Source organism: Seriola lalandi, unplaced genomic scaffold (genome assembly GCF_002814215.2).
Source record: "Seriola lalandi dorsalis isolate HSWRI2012SDOR001 ecotype SW California unplaced genomic scaffold, Sedor1 jcf7180002054861, whole genome shotgun sequence".
Classification (NCBI taxonomy): Eukaryota; Metazoa; Chordata; class Actinopteri; order Carangiformes; family Carangidae; genus Seriola; species Seriola lalandi.
Genome location: NW_019525414.1, coordinates 1,660,298 through 1,680,330, shown reverse-complemented (window position 1 = coordinate 1,680,330; position 20,033 = coordinate 1,660,298). Strand labels below are relative to the sequence as shown.

Genomic DNA, 20,033 nt, shown 5'->3' with positions numbered 1-20,033 from the left:
CAAGGTTATTCCAGGATGTTTACAAGCAACCGCAGTTTCTCTATGTGCTGTGAGGAGATTTGAAACATACAATACACGGATGGTATTTATGGAGGAATTCTTCATCGTTCTGACTAAAATTCAATTAAATCAGCCAGTGTCCTCCAGCAGCACCTAACCAGGCCAAAGCAGGCAGGAAAGTCGATTAAAATGCACTGTGCTGTGCTCCACTGCCTTCAAAATGATTTTTTCACAGTGCATATTCACAGATCAGAAATGCAAAATGCAGACACAGTTTATTATGTCTACAATGTGGTAAACTCTGCAAAACAACCTCAAGTACAACACCAGCCTAGACTATGAATTAGATCCAGACAATCTTGTTTTATGACATGAACATCCATTTGAAATGTGAGTATCACATTTTAAACTTCAACACGTTCCTTTCTTGTGTGAGTTGGCTGGAAAAAGAAAGAAAAAGCTTTGATAGCAGAAAACAACTGAGATATACAGAGGGGAACAATTTCTGGGAAAGTGGTCCACACCAATTAAATAAATCCTCCTGCCAGACAACGACATCAGTATTGCACAACTCTGCAAAAAACCCTGTGGCAATATTTGAGCAAGTTTTATACACATGGCAACTACAGTTATAGTTAGAGAAACTATGTGGATAAAGCTCATAAAAAGGCAAATGCTAATTCAAACTCTGACATGGAAGTTGGACTCGTTACGTGCCTATCCACCACGATCTGCTTTGCTACATAAATGACACACTGCTTCCAACACTGGCTCTGAACAATGGCATTGGTCACTGTTGCTGAATCATCCAGTGAATGTCCTTCCTAGGACACTGGATTGAATTAAAGCAAAGACTATATATATAAAGATGGACACAGTCTCCGTGATGTTACCTGTAGGATTCTGAAGCTCTGCTCTTCCATTCAAAGAAGTGCAGTTTGTAGCACTTCCATATTGGCTTCAGAGGTTGCCGCTTGATCAGTGGATTGGATTACCAAAATGAAGTTAAGCTTCACACTCCGGCTTCCTCCCACAGTCCAAAGACATGCAAAATGGGGACTAGGCTGATTGGATACTCTAAATTGACCATAGGTGTGGCTGTGAGTGTGAATGGTTGTCTGTCTCTATGTGTTTGCCCTGCGATGGACTGGCGACCTGTCAAGGGCGTACCCCGCCTCTCGCCCGAAAAGATGCTGGGATAGGCTCCAGCCCCCCTGTGACCCTACTAGAGGATAAGTGGAAGAAAATGGATGGATGGATGGAAGTTAAGCTTCACTTCAGAAAGTTTATTTATTATGAGTTGTTACCATTGGCAGCAACTACTATACTCTTCCTGTTAGAGGAGAAAACTGAGGATGAGAATGAGTTAAAGCTTCTGTTCTTCTTCTTCATCTTCTTCTGTTTGGAAATGGACTTAAGGAATAGGTTCAAAAATACAAGAAAATTGAAAATAAAAAGGAGAGGAGGTTGATATCTGCCTTTGACTTGGCTGTAAAATATTTTTGACAATTGTCTGGCTTTCTAGTATCTCCCATCCAAATGTGAGCAGGTCTGTTTGTGAAGTTTAATTTGTTGGTTTATGGTTTTCATACAGATAATGAAGATCCAAACAACCATGATGTGAAAACTGATGTATCCTCTTTAATACAAGTCTGCAGGCTTAAAGCCAAACAGCTCTTTGTAGATTTTGGTACAACAGTGTGAGAGAGAACTGTAAATACTGGCAGTAACAACTAAGAAGATTTTGTTCAGACTCAAAGTGACCCTAATGAGCACACTCAGTAAAATTTCTGCAATTAGCTCATTACTAACCCTCATTAGTAAATCAATATTCAAAGAATATGAATTCAACTGCTGGTTTCTTGGTTGTTTTTAGCTGAAGGACTCTGGATCATAATCGGCTTATGTGAGAAGCACCAAGCTGTCTTTACCACAAGAAAGCCCTGCTTACAGTAAAACACCGTCAACAGGAAATTACTAGTTAAATCTGAAAAGAATGAGTTATTTACAGAAATCACAAAATGTTACACATTGTCTGAGCACTGATAATAGCTTTAAGGAAGTATTATTTCCAGTAAGAGTAGTAATGTATGGATGGCGCTATTACTTATAGTGCTAGCAGAAATAGTAGTCGTGGTTTAGTGGTTGTCGTAGAAGTAATAATAGTGGTAGTAGTTGCAGCACTGCTTTTATTTAAACACTTGACTGACAGGCTTCCTAACCATAGTGGAACTAACAGCTCAATCACCCACAATCCCCTGGGCCTCCAAGCCAAATGTGTCCTCTACACAAGGGAAATCAGCACCAACAATTACACACATGCTGAAAAGACTTAAGCTCTGACATCAAGATAGTGATTGTTAACAGAGCACAGATTCACTGAGGTGTTGATACAAGGAAGATGCGTCATGCATTTTAATAATTGCTTCCCCTGGCATACAAGAACAGTTTACATTCAAACTTGAAGAACTGCTTTAGAGCAAAGGTGTGGAAAATCATTCATATTTTTACCTAATGAAATTTGGTGGAGCGATCAGTTTTGGAACAAGAAACAAATGCTTGTTTCTTCAACAATAATAACTAAATATAAATAATAATATGGTTATCCTTAAAAATCAATTTAGCCTAAAATTTGAATGATGCCTTTGGGTGTAAGAAACTGTGATGTCAAAGGTACATTCTTCCAAATGCTTCAGTTCCTAATATAGTGTACCACTAATGTTTTACTGAGGTTTTCCTTTAAAGTGAAATAAATCAGATTAAGTTTTTCAAAAATTCTGTCAGGAAATAAAACAGTAACAAGAAGGTAAATAAACAAAACAGTATCATAGATCAGATCTGCATCCTCTATCAACAAGCTGCAGAACATTAGAGGATAAAAATGACTGCTAATAGCTTCCTTGTATGCTTTTACTGTTTTTGTGTTTCAATACAGATTTGTCAGAATTACCTTTTTCATTTCTAGGCACAGCGCTAGTCTTCTCCTGGATGACAAACTTATCACTTTGCACATTAGTCACATTTTGGGAACAAAGATTTTTTTCATTCTTCATCTCAAACTATAATCAGCTGAGATACAGAGGGGAAGAGACAAGTGTGCCTAGACAGATTTTGGCAGACATGAAGACAGATCCATCCGCTAAAACAAAGGCCAAGAAGGATGACAGTGTGTATGAATGAGATCAAACCAGTAATTACACAGAAACCTGTTCCAAGTAACACAACGATTTTCAAGGCACTCTCCAACCATGCTCATCAGCACAATGTCAGTCAGTGTGTTGGGTGTGGTAGAGAGCGAAAGCTGGCGTTCATGTGTGGTGCTGACCCACATCTCCCAGCTTTAAATTGGCAGGAGCTAGAGTAGACAGGGGTGCTGACAGGTGTGATGCATGGGGTCTTATTGCCAGACCGGCCACTCATCCCTGGAGCTGTCAGAGAAGAAAATACTCTGCCCCAGGAGGCGGCACAGCTTTCCCAAGAGCACAACCTCTGTGTTTAATATTACATCCCAAAGCTCACCCATGACAGGTGCTTTACTTTAAAAATCAAGTCAGCAGGTATGCTTTTTGAGGCAGCACCCTGCTTCACATTTACACAGTCATAAACATTCATGTTAGAGAGCTGCCCAGTACTAATACAGTCCTCTACAGCTTTTGTACAGGAAATGTCAGGGGCAGTCATTCATGTCCTCGTCCCACTTTAAAGAAATGACAAAACATCTAAGGTTACGGCACTGCTGTCTGATTTATTGTTGTTTAAATTACATTTCTTTTTTTTTTTAACCATCCTGTTATTATCTGTTTGAGCTATGTTTACTGATCTAACATTACTGTCTGTTAGTGTTTATGTTACTGAATCCTGGACATATGTACTCTAAAAGGGACCCTAACACACTTTATATGAATATATTGTGTGTGTGTGTGCGCGCACACACACACACACACACACACACACACACACACACACACACACAGACACACACACACACACACACACAAGATAAATTACCAGAAGCATTTCCCTGAGAATTTATCAGCAGTTAAGTTGAATATTAGAATGAAAACATATGTCTATTCTAACAACCGATAATTCAAAATTTCATTTTTATAATTTTATCAGAATAGTTCAATATCAGTATAAATTCAAATGTGTATGAAATATAATGCAAAACCTTGCAACTATTTCATTGTATATTTTATCATAGTTTCAGCCAGTTTACATGTGGCGCACGGTGTTACCTACACTGTGCAGGTGAAGAGCTCTCCTTCACCCCATGAGGGATTAAAATGGCCCTCAGAGGACAAAACACTATCAATCTTACTCATCTCCAGCGAGCGCTCATTATCTAGTTATCAATGAGTCCAGGAGAGGTTCCTCCCTGCCTGACAAATGATCAGCAGGACCAGCTTTAACACACTGTCTTGCAGAAAGGCTAAGATACCTCTGACAACATACCTCTTCAAAACGCAGGTGGCTGATATTTGTGACTTCTCTAGAACTGTTGGTTTAACGTTTTTACAAATGAGTATTCCTGGAAGAAAGGAAGAAGAGGTGACAGTTCAGTCATGCCTTTGGGTTTTTCTGAATTACCCTGCAAAGATTTTTACTGGGAGGGGTTACTTTGTCACAAACACTGATAACAGAGCCATTAAAGGAAAACATCAAAAATAATAAAGTAAAAATCTTTTTTCATGCATACTGACAGTTTGTCTTTCCTACTACAGATTGGCAGAGAGTCAGTACCAGAAGCGCCTCTGCTTTATGACCTGATTAGACTACTTAACTGTCTGCCTATCGATTTTATTAGCCTTTATGTGGCTCCTTTCAAAATGCCTTGCAAACTCATCAAAACCAAAAATGGGCCAATGCTTAATTAAGATCTAGTAAGATTCCTGTTACCGCTAGCAGTGTGTTCACTCCAGGCTCTACATCCAAAGGAAGAGGCAAAGTGCAGTATTAGAAACTTTATAAAGCCAGTAGTGACCTGTTCAGCTTCCAGCCAAGAAAATGGCCTTCCCTCCGCAGTCAAAGTCCCTTTGAACCACAAATTCCATCTGTTATTTACATAACATCTAGAGGGCGTACTGTGTCACCAATAACTGACATATCCTCATCATCACTTCATCAGATCAGCCACTAGTAAACCACTATCACGTTAGATACTCCGCTTCAATGTCCTGGAACCAGACTGGATCTCTTATTGTGTATGTTGCATAGCAACTGCATCAGTCTTGAAGAAAGCATTCACTGAAAAAGATGAAATAGGTTTGGATCACAGTAACTGCATGTTTCCCTCATAATCATAAAAATAAAACAACATTTTTATTGTGAGATAGTCACTTAAACCATTCTGAACCATAAAACTGGCACTGCAGTGCTGGTCTACTAGCACTTCTTCTCATGTGAGCCACTCATTTCTTACATCAAGGTAAGTATCAGAAAATGTTAATTACAGGATAATGGCACATTGAATTTCACTACATGTCTCGATATTCTCCCGAGTCAGCTGCTTTACAGTAATGACATCATCATAAGGCAATCTTGACTGAGACCTAAGCTGTGCCCAATATCACTGCCTCATTCGCTCACCCACTATTCCCTATATAATATCACCTATATAATACTCTCTTATAGTCTGTAGTAATGGTGGATGGGAAATATATTGCACTATAGGTTGAAAATACAGAGACAGGACATACGTGACTGACAGGAAAGCTCGAATTTCTCTTCTACTGCGATAGTGTGTTTACTTCTGGTTCTGCTCTTGTAATCAATGGACAGCAACAAGTAACTAAGAGTTGAGTCCATTTTGAGTCATTTTGCTGGTGTGGTCAGTAGTCATCTACAGTTGACCTAGCAAATCACTACAATAGTGCCCCCCCAGTGAGGAGTGGTGAACTGCCGATTCATTCGCCCAAAAGCCAAACCAGCCTCATTTAAAAAAATACTTGAGCTACATCTCCAACAAGAGGTTAATGGCCCGTCCGCTTTTTCAAACCTCTGTGGATGGATGAAAGTACTCAGTGGTCACATGCTGGGAAAGAGTTTTATATCTATGTCACCAATCACATTAAGATTTCCATTTTTTTTTTTTATACCTTTGGTTTTTGCCTAATAAAATTTTAAAACAGACCTTGAATTTTTCCTTATTTTATACATAAAATCACTGTAAACCATAATAACGAAAGAAAACTTCAACACAGAAAGCTGTAACATCTGTTTGGATTGTTCTAGAGGTGATTTGAAGTTCCTCTCTGAGTTCTGCTCATTCTTTGGAGCATTATTTAAGGGCCTTTTTGGTCTGCTCCTTGAAAAATCTGCTCCAAAGCCTCTGCTGCACTAAATATCCGACTGGCCACATCCTTCTGTCTGTTTTCTGTCACTACCATAAACTTCTCCTCACTGTGAGTTCAGAATAATTCAGTATTGCTCTCATTTGTTTTGGTATGTAACAAGTGATAGCCAAGCCTCTGAATCAGAATCTGATTGGCTGTGACAGCACCCACTAGAGCCCAATACGGCGACGTGACTCTAGACATCACTAGCAAAGATGGCAGATGAGAATGGATCGTAAAACACACAGAGAGAAGGCGGCAGTGAGCCAGGCAAACCGTAAGACTTCTCTAAAAATATTTTCTATCTAATAATGTCAGTGTATTGATCGAAATGAGTGACTCACACAGACGACATGGGCTTGTTAGAAAGCGCTGATTCTCTAATTTAATGAGAAAAAGCGGCATGTCTCAAATGGTCGCAGAGTTATGACGCTCTAAAGACAACGTGACATTTTCAAGCGTATACACTCCCATGGGCTTCATAGAATGACCCGTCCAATTTTTCAAACCTTGGTGAATGGATAATAATACTCACTGATTACATGTTGGAGTTTTATATCCATGTCACCATTGTGCTTCAGTTTATTTCGGCTGCCGGAAGTCCAGTTTGCAGTAACTGATGTATCTTCAACTAGGGCTGGGCAATTAAATTGAATCAGAATTTTATTTTTGATTTACAAAATTTCATCCTTCCTATATGTATCCCACGCTCGAATATCTTTAACTTATATCGTGTATAACGGGAATAACTAGATAGACACAACGCTTTTTGTCAATGAGAAATCATGTTGAATAATCATGATCTCAATATTGATCAAAATTGTCATGATTATGATTTTTGCCATCATCAAGCAGCCCTATTTTCAACTATGAATGAAACATTTTCTTGGAGACACAGTTTGGTGTTATTTGAGTAGGATGACTGAATTTGGTGCCAAATGACAACTTACATTTCAATACAGGCTAGTATGTAATGATCTTCCCTTAGTGAGTAACTCTCCTTAGCTGCTGTCATTGTAAAGTATCCACTTACAGCATGTAACACCAGACAGCAAATATGCACAAGCGCTCGTACACCAGGACTGAAACAACAACAACAACAACACGTTGTGTGCAAATGCCCCTTCCATTTAATCACAGCATTCACTAATGCACAGCAGGGAGGCATGGTGAGCTGGTAGCCTGCTCTCCGACCAGAGGACCTAGATTCCAGGCCCTGTGTCAGCCCTGTTCCACTTAAGTCACTGAACTGAACAATTGAAACTCCGGTCATCAGAAAATAGAAAGCTCTAGAGGTGATCTATGACCTTGACCTCTGATCTTCCTGTCAAGAGAGGTAAACTAATACAGTTTCTCTATTGATTCAATATCCTCCTGCTGTAGGTTCCACATCAAACCTCCTTGATCAATGTGCCAATAGGTGAAACTCTATACTTTCCGTGAATGAAATGAATAGTTTCCCTAGCACCAAGTCATTTTTACAAAGAAAAAATGTTTATCCTGTAAAGTAAGATATTAAGAAAAGTATAGTTTTAGTATAAAAAAAAAACTTTAAACATCAGCGCAATGGGAAGGTGAGGAAAGCATCCATCAGCTATTAATCAATCCAGTATGATTAGGAGATGTCACAATGCTGCATACCCTAGTCCATGTCAGACTGATGCAGCATGATCTCGGATCTCAAATAGCATAAGCTTAAGTATCACTCATTAAATACTCATCAATTAATATCAGTGGTATTATGCTCAGAGGTACTCTGAGGAAATCTCAAACAGCTCTAATTGGCTTTTGCAGTGCAGTTAAATGTTGTCTGCTGTGCTCTTCTCTCCACAGTAAACATAAAAAGGAAAACCATTAAGACGTCCTCAATGGGTATCTGGTTCCACAGTTTAAACATTTTAAACCTATACTTGAAGCTGATTAGAGCAACTTCCAAAATTGTTGTAGTTTGCTGATCTGTTCAAAAAAAAAAGTCGGTTCACACTACTTCATTTGACATAGAAAGCGTCCATTATTCTGTTGGGCCTGTGAGGACACATTAAACTACAATAACCTTAACGTTATTTTCTTAAATTCTGAGTGCCATTAGAGAACAGCAAGCTTCCAGCAATGATATGTCATATCTACTGTGATTTCCACAACGTTCTCCCTGCACTTGATTGTCCTGTAACACAAAGCTGCAGTAAATACGTAGGATTACCAGCTGTACAGGTGCAATCTGTGTCAATAGGATGCCTACCCACAAATTTACTAATATGGTTAGAGATATTAAAGGGTCACAAGCCGGGATCCATAATGCTGTTTGATGTTCTTGAGCCACATTTTAAGCACTTCTCCTGGCTGAGCAGCCGGCTTGTCACAGAGTAAGTAGTTGAATTTTCCATCACAATTGTAACCCTAGAGGCTCTCTTCCTGTTTATGTTAAGCTACCTCCAGTTATGACTGTAGCTGGATCACTGGGCACCATATGGCAGAGGGCTTAGAGTTTGTCTCTGAAACAGACATGCATTTTAAGGAGGTGGAATAATGCCATACATTAAAAATGAAACACAAAATTAATTATTAAATTGAAACCAGTGCAAGGGACTAATCATTTTTAAATGTCCTCCTCATTGGCCTTAATGCCATATTATCATATAATACTGTGAGGAGGAAAGCAGACCGTTTTCAGTGTGTTGTGGGAGAAGCAGAACAGTGTGAACACGGGCCAATGCGGTCACAAAATGACAGAGCCAAACGTGTGACAAACAAAATGTCACATATGCCCTGTGAAACACTGAGATCTGTAGCGAGGCTTTGTGTTGTAGCAGCAACTGTCACATGTAGGCTACAGCCTCTTTCTGAGCAGTGAATGTCATGGATTGTCTTCCATGGCCACCCTCTGACTGCATACAATCTACCCTCTCCTCTATTCCTTCTATTTATACTATTTTTCAATTGGGAAGACCTATTAAAATAAAATTGAAAACAATGTAAAGATCAGACTGTCTCCTCATTCTCTGTCCATTAGGTTCCTGTGAAAAGAGGCCGTTGACAGTCGAGCTTGTATTAAACACAACAGAGAGATATTTAAAGCATTGCTTCACCTTTTCTAAATGCCATCGTATAACTGGTATTACTGTCATATTTCCTTTTGATTCAAGTCACAAGTTCATGTCAGGACAGTTTCTGGACAATGAGGGAAATGTAGTTTCTAGGGCAGGCAAGAAGTTTCTCAATCTGAAAGCCATTAAGATCATATGCATGCTGGAAAATTATTTGGAAGCATAAATTCATTTGGCCTAATGTGGGAGTTGTAAATGTATACCCAGTATCTTAAGTGCATCATTACTGTGTATACTACTATAATGGATGGTGTCAATATGTAGTCTAAAACCCAAACATACAAGGTGGATTGTTTGATGATGAATTTTAAAGTATTTTTACCCTTTTTATCTCGATATTTAGGTTGAAAATCAGCAACTCACGTGCATTCTCATCTATCTATTATATCTTGATAAAACAGCTTGATACATTTTGTGATTGCAGGATACTCCGTATTCTATTCTAAAGTCAAAAACAGCCTCTAAATACAGCACTAAGTAGTTACTTTTACTGGTGGGCTTTTCTATCTATCACCAACAGTGTTAACGCAGTGTCTGATCTTGATCATATCCAGTAATCCCACACCTTCCAGCTCTGTGTAATGACCAGTCTTAATCCAGCACGCGGATTTAAAGTAAAAGATTCTCCTCACTCAGTTAAATTAGAATGTAACACAGTCCAGAGTATGTCATATTTGTAATTTAGCCTTTCGGTTCTTCATCTGCATTTGTCTCGCATGCGATCTGGTTAATCAAGCAATCCTCAAAATAGGTCAGGTTTACACGGTGGGACCACAGGAATGTTACATGTTAATGCAAATATTTATATTTACACACTTCTTCCTGTCATCGGTGGAGCTGCTCGCGCTGCTGCTCGTGCTGCAGAACACCACCTGTTCGGCTGAAGCCTCGTTGTTTTTTTCTTACACCTGTTCAAATGAGCTAATCACCAGTGAGTTTGACACGATTACAATCAGCTGTGAGAGACTTCTCTTACCTTTCCACAAGACGTGTAGGCTCCTAACGGCTCATTGTTCCGGGGGAATGAAAAACACTCTGGTTGAGTCACATCAGTTCAGCTCCGTTAAAGTGTCTTTTTCCCGGCATTTACATCCCCAAACTGAACGTGCGGCAGGAAGAGTCGACAGCATCAAGTTAAAGCAATGACCTGCGAAATGAAGGATGAGCCCTGAAACGGCACATCACCACAGCTGTACTCCTCTCGTATCTTGTTGCCCTCTCTTTGTCTCATTAACGGCGGGGAGGAGAAAAAAAAAACAACAAAAAGAAGAAATTATCGACGAGTTGGTTAAAATTTCACCTTCTTGACCGCGCGGTGGGCGGTCGCGCGACAGCAGGAGCGCTAAAAGCCCGAGTGATTTTACGGAAAAGACGAATTTCTTCTCCTGTTTTCCGACACTGGCGAGGCGAGCGACGGATGAGGCATGACTGCTGCGCGCTCCCGGCAAGCTCAGGCTCGTTCGCGGGTCAGGCTCTCCGTGGCCGTGGGAGTGAACCGCAATAAGAAATAATTCATGGAAAAGAGGTCAGGCATTTTGACAGAGCGAGAACTGCTCCTTCATGTTGCACATTCGCTTTGAATAAAAACAGGTCCCCTTCTCTCTAAATGAACACGAAGGTGTAGGCTACTTTTCATTTAAAGGTCTAATTTGAATGAGTTTATTAAAAAGGGATTTCATTAGGCTTTGACTAAGAGATAACCAGATAAAATAAGAGGTGACTAATGCGGGTCGCTAGAAGTCTCTAAACTGAAACAATTTTTTTACCATAGCATCTATTTTCACTATCCAAACACTTTCAAGATGACAACTGCATCGGCCCACATATGTATCAATGGCATTAATGCACATTATTTTCTCGTGTTTTTGATGCTCCTTTAAATTGTCCTTTTTCATTGACATTAGGCGACTTGTTATGTAAGACTGGATGACTTCTGTAAGAACAGCGTTCCTCCCTCAGGGCTTAGATTGTACCCAGTGAGAAAACTAATAGGCCTGACATGAGAGGAGAGACACAGAGGGGTCCCTGGCGCCTTGGTTTTCGCCACTATTATAAGGATTATTTTTATTTCCATTTATTTGGTGGATGGTCTGATGAGTAGTGCACGCTCTCCTTGCTCCCCATTCATTAAAATGAATACACACAACCACACCTGGGAGCTGCCAGTGCAGTAGCCTACACAGCCAGGCTATTCAGCACTGAAGTGCTTTAAAAAAAAAAAAAAAAAAAAAAAAGGAAGCTCCTCCAGATACTGAGGGAGGGGAGGAAATTTCCCCTGAGCTTCCCAGCTGATCCCATCAATACTTACAGCACCTAAAGATACACTGCAGCCTCAAGGTCTACACCCTTCTTGTTATTCAAATGAATAATGGCACTGCAGCTGAAACGATGCATTTTATTTAAATAAATGCTGTACATTTGCCTTATTTGCCCAGTTTAATTGCATATATTTAAGGGCAAGATTTTTTAAAAGTTGGCACAAAAGCCCAGTGAGAATTGTACTGCAGGGAAAGACTTCCCAAAAGATTCTTGTTTCCTCAGAGGGAAACATGAGTGCCAGAGGAAGAGGACTTTGCTTCCTATGGTAAAATGAAACTTGAACCTGTTGAGAGTTCTTGCTACACGTTAGGGAATCCAAAGCGCAAAATTATCTATAAATCAGATTTAAAATTATATTGTTTTGAACGATCTTACCTTCAGGTATGACATTTTTCTTACCAACTTAGTTGCTGAGACAGAGGAAACTATTCCAACAGAAACCAGACAAACCTTCAGACAGTTCACAGTTGAGTCCTGTTTTCTAAACCATATATACCACGGAAACACTGCATAAGAAAGATGTGTTTTTAGATTTAGATGGCCTACCTCCATATGTGAAAACAAAGGAGAATAAAGTTTTCTGTATTACCCAAACCCCATTAGATCTTCCATAACACTTAAACCTGTTACACTTTATATAGGTAATGCTTGCAGGTGTGTGTGCAATGAGCAGGTATACTGTTTTGGTGCATTAACTTTTGTGTGGTTTAGATAACAGGGATGAAGTAGGGGTTTGTCGAAAACCTGTCTGGTTGTCATGTTGCTTACCTTGTTTTACTCCACTGTAAAGTGCAAAAAAAAATTCTGAAATACAACAGGGGCTGAGGAAAATCCTCTTTTGATGCAACAAAACCTGAGAAGATGGAAAGAAGATGAAGAAGCAAGTTGTGCTTGCAGCCATTAGAAATGTGTGCGAGAGAGAAAGAGCAAAAGAGGGGGAGGCTGTGAAGGGAAAAGAGTAAAAAGTTTCTCTTCATGATTTCACATTTTCTAACAACTTTAAAGCAAATGATGCACTTTGATTCACAAATGTGTCCAGAGCACCGTTTCAGTGAACAGCAGTGTTACATTTTAATGTGTCTGACTCTGCAGGAGCTGGTCCTAATCTACCTTTATCTCAGACACTGTATGATGTTCATTATTAAGTAATGTGAGTCAGGACTTCTTCAGCAAATTGGTCAGAGGGTGAAAGAATTAGCAATCCATTTACAGAATTGCAATAGGCATCAATTAACTGGCATCCAAGGAGCAAATCAAACATATTTCTGGTAATAGCTTGAATCATTTTAGATAAAGCTTGTGTAACAAACTGTTTAGATTCAGAAATGTATTGGTGAATATGATGGTGTAGTCTCGTATGGATGTATTTTTTTTTTTTAGCACTATTAAGTCCATCATTAGAAGTGGACAGGAAGCTTGAGTTTGTTAAAAGAAGCAGAATGTCCGTCTCTAGCTTCTCCTGTGTGATGGTAGGTGACCTGGAAGTAAAAACTAACAGAAGGCATTCCCGCCCACTGGCTCTGCTGGCACCGGGCTGCCCTCCACTCTCACCGTCAGCTCCATGATCACACATCACATCACACACACACACGCGCACACACACACACACACACACACACACACACACACAGCAGCTCGTGACTCCTTAACACTGTTTTGAATGTCCTGCTGATGTCCTCTTAGGATTGCCACCCCTCTGTGTGGAGGAGTGTGTGTGCCTGACAGTCAGAGGTAGCCTAATTTAGTAGTACTCCCAGTAAGGTCTCCTGTGGTTGTAAAAAAAAAAAAAAAAAAAGGGAGGTTCCAGGCCAGACAAAGTACGGCCCGTCACCTACTCCTCAGCAAGGAAAGCCCTGCTGGCTCCAAGCCCAGAGAACAGAGGAGGGATGAATGTAGGACTCATATCTCTGCTCTGTGAAGGTGTTCCAGGAAGAACAAAGAAAAACACTTTTACAAACAAAAAGGAAACACTGAGTTGGATAACCGTTCTCCATATGACGCTGATATTTTGGAAATCTGAAACTTCTGCCAACAAACCTAACAGCGGTGTTGCCTCACGCAAATATTGACGGACTTATTATGACGCGTGACCTTGAAGTATAATGTGCACACGGTTCAGGTTTCTGTGTCTCATTTCATGTATGGAAGTAGAGCCCCTGCTGTCAGAAAATGACTGACGATGGAGTCGCCGCTGAGCTGTGCGCACGCTGCAAAGCGGGTCACTTGGTAATGAAAGCAGAGAGTTTTCTCAACACCGCCTCACTTTATCATTTATCCTTCCTTCAGAGTCCTTAATGGTTTTTCTCCTGTACCAGGGGATCATCCATCTTCTAAGTAGCCTCGTCAGTCTCTTTACTCTGAGACAGAGCAGTGAGTGGGCTGCTATCCCATAATTTAGCTGTGAAGATATGAGTGGACATATGAGATCAGCTTTTGCCTTCATTTCATTATTGTCTGGTGGGAAAAAAAGCAGTTTGACATGCAGCTTCCTCTGGTGCCATTGGCTGCTGTTTCTAGGTGTACTGAATACACTGTATACTGCATGTGTGGCAGGGGTAAAGATTATACACATGTGACTTCAATGATGCAGTTTAAAACAGGTTTCATCATCTTCGCTGCTACCTGGAAGAACAACATCTATTTCTGATAATGTCATCTCTTCTATTTCAACTCTGTTCCTCCACATGAGTAACCATGGTTACCATATTGTGTCACTACATATAAAAGCCAGCAGCTGCTACCAGCTGAAATGGCGGAAGACAGTAATGAACACTGTTGTGAATGACAAGAAATGACACTAATTTTTGAATGTTTTAATATCAGGAACACTCTAGCATCTGTGCTGATCAGGCAAATGCTTTTCATTAAAGGTCATATTTCCCAGAAGTCTTATCCTGCCATCTAAGATGGATCCTGTCTCCCTGTCTTCTCCTTCTCCCACCAGATGCCTCAACTTCACTGGGGTTAAAAATAGATATATCCCCCCAGTGCATCTTGAGCCTAACTTTATTTTCACAAGGGAAATGAAAAGCGCACATACTGTGCTGGAGGGACTGACGGGCAAAAAACAATAACCTTCAAGATCCAATGACAAATCAGTTTTTATCTGTGTAAGAAAAACAGCATGAGGAGGAACACATGTCCAAACAAAAAGGCATTTTACTGAGGTTTAGACCTGTGTGGCGCTCTGTTCTTCATAGAGCTCTCTCACTGGGCTTTAATCTTGTCATTTCTCTTTGGTTTTGATCTCACATTCGTTCCTTGCCATCTGTTGCACAGGGTGGAAGAGTAACTACCCCTCCTGATAAATCAGATTCAAGTCTAAGAGTGTTCCCAGTGCGCAAATGAACAACCAGTCCTGCTAAATATTTAAACAGGAGTTTTTATGGCAAGTTATTAATCACAGCCATTTCAGTCCCTGTCAATATCGATATTGATTTCAGACTGACTGCTGCTGACCTCAATTCATTTTTCTGATCTTTCTGAAGAAAAAGATGTATGTCCAGACACATTCTTTTTTTTTTTTTGCAGTTCTGGTTCCTATCAGGCTGTGAGGAGTCCTGACATCTCATCTGCTGACACAGAGAGGGAGGCAGGGAGGAGAATAGAGCAGACTGAGGGACAAACGGAGGGAACGAGAGACGCGAGAAAGTGACATTACAAGAGAATGGAGATGGATGAGGATACGACGCTAACCAGGAGAAGGAACGGAAGGCACGGTAAGGCAGAGCAAATGGTGGAGTTAGAGTGTGACAGACAGGCAGAGGAAGAGCGGAGAGGAGGGGGGGGGGGGGGGGGGGGGCGTGGGAGTGATGCAAGTTGAGTCAAAGCCCCTAAGCTCCCCTGATTTCTCTGTGAAAGACACAGTGCTGAAAAGATGGATAGTGTGTGTGCCCTCTCTGCCAAGGCATGCCCAAGACAATGACATCATCATCAAACTATCAAGGACACGAGGCGAGAGCCCCAGACTCACGCTTAGATCTTTTATTCATTATTATTCACTCTCTTATTCATCATTTTCCATCTGCTACGACTATCACTTTGCACTGACACAGTCATCAAGTCTTCATACTTAAAAATCTTAGAACAAAATAGTACTCTTACTTCTACATACAGTCAGACTCTCACTTTGCACTGACAGTGATCATTAATAGTCTTCATACATCAAAAAAAAATCTCCCCAAATTAAAATTATGTACTCTTACTATGACATACATATACAACCATAGGTGGACACTTTGGTGTGTAGCACAGGAAAAAATAATCACAGGTTTAGGTTTAAGGTTTAACAGGAGGCTACAATTACAGAAGAGGAGAGAGGGTTTTCACTTCCTTTATACTGTGTGTGTGTGTGTGTGTGTGTTGTGTGGGGCTGATATACTGTTGTTGGAGGCATTAAATGCTGGTGAGCAGCGGCATCACTGCTGGCGCTCCTTCTCTGCGAGTCTCTTTGCTTTATTCTGGAGGTAACGCGCTTTGCCCTCCTCACAACGTCTCTGCTCCTCCTCTCCTTCAATCTGAGGAACAAGCAAAAAGACAAAACATTGGTTTTCAGACACATTCATCACTGACACATCTTGCACACTGGAATGTTTCCCCCGGCTGTTATTATATTAACCGTGGGCATGAAGCTCGCATCTAATTTGCCAGTCTGTGCTGTTGTAATTGCCATTCATTTTCTTGGTACAGAATGAATGACTGAGGCTGGGAGAGGCTTGTCTTTATATGTATGCAAAGTAAGCAGTGGAAGGCATTAAAATATAGTAGAACAACATGAGTTCATTTGCAGGACACTTGAAGGACACATCTGAAATTCCTTTAGCTGCATTTCAGCAACATATTAGACAATCATAATAGAAGATTCTTTACCAGGAAAACTACTCACCAGATTGCATGGAACTCCTATACTTTTTGGTGGCTTTTTCTCTTGACCAACATTTTGGTCCATAACAAGGTAACTCAAACTAATCTGCAGATTTCCACAAAAGCAGCTGTGGATATTTGCAACCCCCAGCTGAATGAATCCTGATGTTTTCAGCTGTACTACTGTAGTGCATTGTACTTCCTTATAATTCCATAACAGGGTGTTATAGGCACATTTCCGGGCAGGCTTAGCATGTAATACACAATATATATTTGTATTATACCTCCTGATATTGATAGCACCTTCATAAGCAGGAAATCTGGGAAGGCCCCCCATGGATTTACAGCTGCTCTGAATCACTTTTACACTTGTGTTTTCATTCTGAGCAGCACGCCCAAGCCTGTGAACAACACATCTTCTCTTTCTCCCTTTCTCCTTCACTCTCAGGGAGTAGGAGACTGAGCATGTACACATATGTTTGTGTTAGTGTTTGTATGTAAAATATACTGTAAAAGTGAATACCGGCGTTAAGGACATGTTCAGATGGAGGCACTTTCCTGTGACACACCAGGTGGGTGGCAGATTCAAGAGCACCTGCCACTCTGGGTGCAAAGCTGACAGATGGCGCCTTAATGTTATGGACAGAGCAGGGTGGTAGCAGATCTGACAAAAAAAATCATACCAGGGACAAGCAGAGGGGTCACAACTCAAATGTAATGAGAATATTAAAATAGTGACGCTGAGCTACAAACACGACACCGATGGGAATATCTTCTCTGTAGAGCAGGTTCATGAGTTTACAGCTGTAGTATTGGTGTGTTGTACGCTGGTTATATAACAGTCAACATACTGCTCAGTCAATTTTGCATTTTGCCATTCATCTGAGAGTAATGGATCATTCCAGTTCATTGACTTTCAAAGCAAAAAAATAAAAAAAATAAAAAAATAAAAAGAGAGAGAGAGAGAGAGAGAGAGAGAGAGAGCAAGTTTCACCACAGTGCAGTATTTCCAAACATTTACGTAAGCACAAATGCTGCTCAGAAAATCTGTTTTTCAAGGAGTGAATTTCTTCATTCCAAATCAATCAACAGTCACACAACAAATTCATATATGAAGCTGAAAAATAAACAGTGTAATAATAATAAAGGACTTTCACACCCCATGAGAAATACTAGTTTGTTTCCTTTGTGTTGTTGGGGGGGGGGCAGCAGTTTTTACATTCAAAGTATTATCTGTTCATATATGACAAATACATTAAAATATTTAAATGATGTCTTGCTGCTGCTTTCAATTGTTAAAAGTCACAGTGAAACAGTAATCCATGCTTTTCCTACTTCTTAACTGCAAAGACAGCAAGCCTTTTCTTTTGAAAGTGGTTACCAATGGTTACCTGTGGCCATGTTGGAAGGCAGGCAACTACACAAACAAGGACTCTACAATTATAATATTTTCCGAGCTGGCTGCCTCCCTGGATATTCCACCACCTTGATCCATTCAAAGTGTGTATTAATTAGATAGAAATATTAGACTATTAGTTAACATTTCAAACTGGACAGCAAGCAGCAGAATACACAGGGAGTGGGTCATTACAGCATTATTAAAATAAGCCCAGAGAATTCTTCTGTCACACAGGTGCTGCATGTAGCAAAGACAGCCATCATTTAATGCAAAACACGGACTTATAATGGTTTTATTACACGTCCATAAAGGGACCACGGCCATGTAACCACAGCAAAATGAAACAGAAATGGTGCTGGAAAGTAATAATGCTGGAATGATTATTGTTCTGTTGTGTTTCTCTGCAGTCACCAAAGACAAACAGCTATTTCAAACAAGGTGCCTCTGGGTAAGATAAGAAGCCAACAAAATGTTCCAAAGATAGCTGTTGTAAAGAGTGAACATTTTAACATGTTTCCTCTGTGTGAGTGTGTGTGTGTGTGTGTGTGTGTGTGTGTGTGTGTGTGTGTGTATGCGAACTTTATGGGGCAGCACTGATGCAAAGCCCAAGTGTCTGGGTATAATGTGTTGACAGATGATAAATTCAGGTGTCCACACACAGACGTGAATTTACCCAAATCATCATATGAGCAAATGCACATGCTGTCTACTGTCATACTGGTAGGAACGTGCAGCCATTAGGAAGATGCTTTATTTGTCTTCAGGCTGTTTGTACCTTGGATTCTCAGTTTCTCTCCTTTTAGCCAATTATATCATGCTACAATTGAAACTTTATTGATGTGCAATCTCTCCTACAGTCCTGGGTATTGGTGGGGTTTCTTGTGATTGGCTCAAAAATAATGAACCTGTTTCCAAGAGGATATTTCCACCTGCTGGTTTTCTGTCCTATCTCACTTGACCAAACAAACCAAACAAAAGACCCAAATGTTCCAATTACTTTTTAATTTTATTTCATTTATTTATTTCTTACATTTGTTAATATTGCTTAGGTTTATAATGGCTTCTTGACTCTTTTTCAGGAGCAGGAGATGATATTCTTTGAGGTAAGTGAACCATAACATCACAGCTATAATATCTACAAACACTTAATATTGATGTTCCTATTACTTTGTAAGTGTATGTCTATGTGTACACATTATTTGTCCTGCTTATATTGTGAATGCATTACTGCTAGACTGCACATCAGCATATGTTTATGCATATGTTTATGCTGATTTAGATTTCATTTGCATAACTCAGTCAGACAATATAATGCAAAGCTCAAAATGTCCTTTTGGTGTCCCCATGTAATTGGTATTCCCACAGAAGCTCCAGTCTAATAACTATGATTATGCAGGATCATCAACTACTACTGGTGACTCTCTGATACAGAACCTATCAACCTTGCAGAGAAAGTTGTTGTTTTATGTGTCTTTAGTCTTTAACTGTGTATCACATTTCAGGCAAGAAAATTCTGCACTCGCCTCAACTTGTAAAAATTACATTAATTCAAGACAGCAGATACCATGTTTTGGCTTATAGATCAAAACATAGTATGTTGTACCAGGCATACTGTCTCAGACTGAGAGTGGGGGGAGCAATAGCCTCTCCTGTCAAATTACACTTATTTGGAAATGATCTCATTACTGTAACTCAAATATTTAATCTGGCATACATTATTTTATTACTATTAGATGGAGTAAAGATATAACATTTCAAAATTGGTAGCCTAATGATTACGGTGCATGCCACATAATCACAGTGACAATCGTTCAACTCGTGGGCAGCAGGACCCCCCCCCCCCCACCCACATCCTCTGTCTCTGCACCCTTTTGTGGACGCAGTCTACGAAGGTGTGGCCTCAGAAGACTGCGTAGGCTGCAGAGGTCGAACCAAAACGAGACGGGTCTGGTCTATTGCTATTTATCCTGGGCCTCTGTTTGTAGTTGCGCAGTCCGCCTTATTCTCTTTTTA

The 20,033-nt window shown here is 40.2% G+C and overlaps 2 protein-coding genes across 5 annotated transcripts in view; both read right to left on the bottom strand.

Moving 5' to 3' along the window:
- gpr153 (G protein-coupled receptor 153) overlaps nt 1–10,855 on the bottom strand; it is a 45,190-nt gene extending 34,335 nt beyond the window's left edge. The window contains exon 1 of the mRNA XM_023427538.2: nt 10,416–10,855. The gene's annotated coding sequence lies outside the window, so the exon portion shown is untranslated. The remainder of the gene's footprint in view (nt 1–10,415) is intronic.
- Nucleotides 10,856–15,727: 4,872 nt separating this feature from the next.
- acot7 (acyl-CoA thioesterase 7) overlaps nt 15,728–20,033 on the bottom strand; it is a 53,345-nt gene continuing 49,039 nt past the window's right edge. For all 4 annotated transcript variants that reach the window (XM_023427365.2, XM_023427366.2, XM_023427363.2 and 1 more), the window contains one exon: nt 15,728–16,275. In XM_023427365.2, coding sequence (XP_023283133.1) covers nt 16,177–16,275 — 99 coding nt within the window. In that variant the 3' untranslated portion in view covers nt 15,728–16,176. The remainder of the gene's footprint in view (nt 16,276–20,033) is intronic.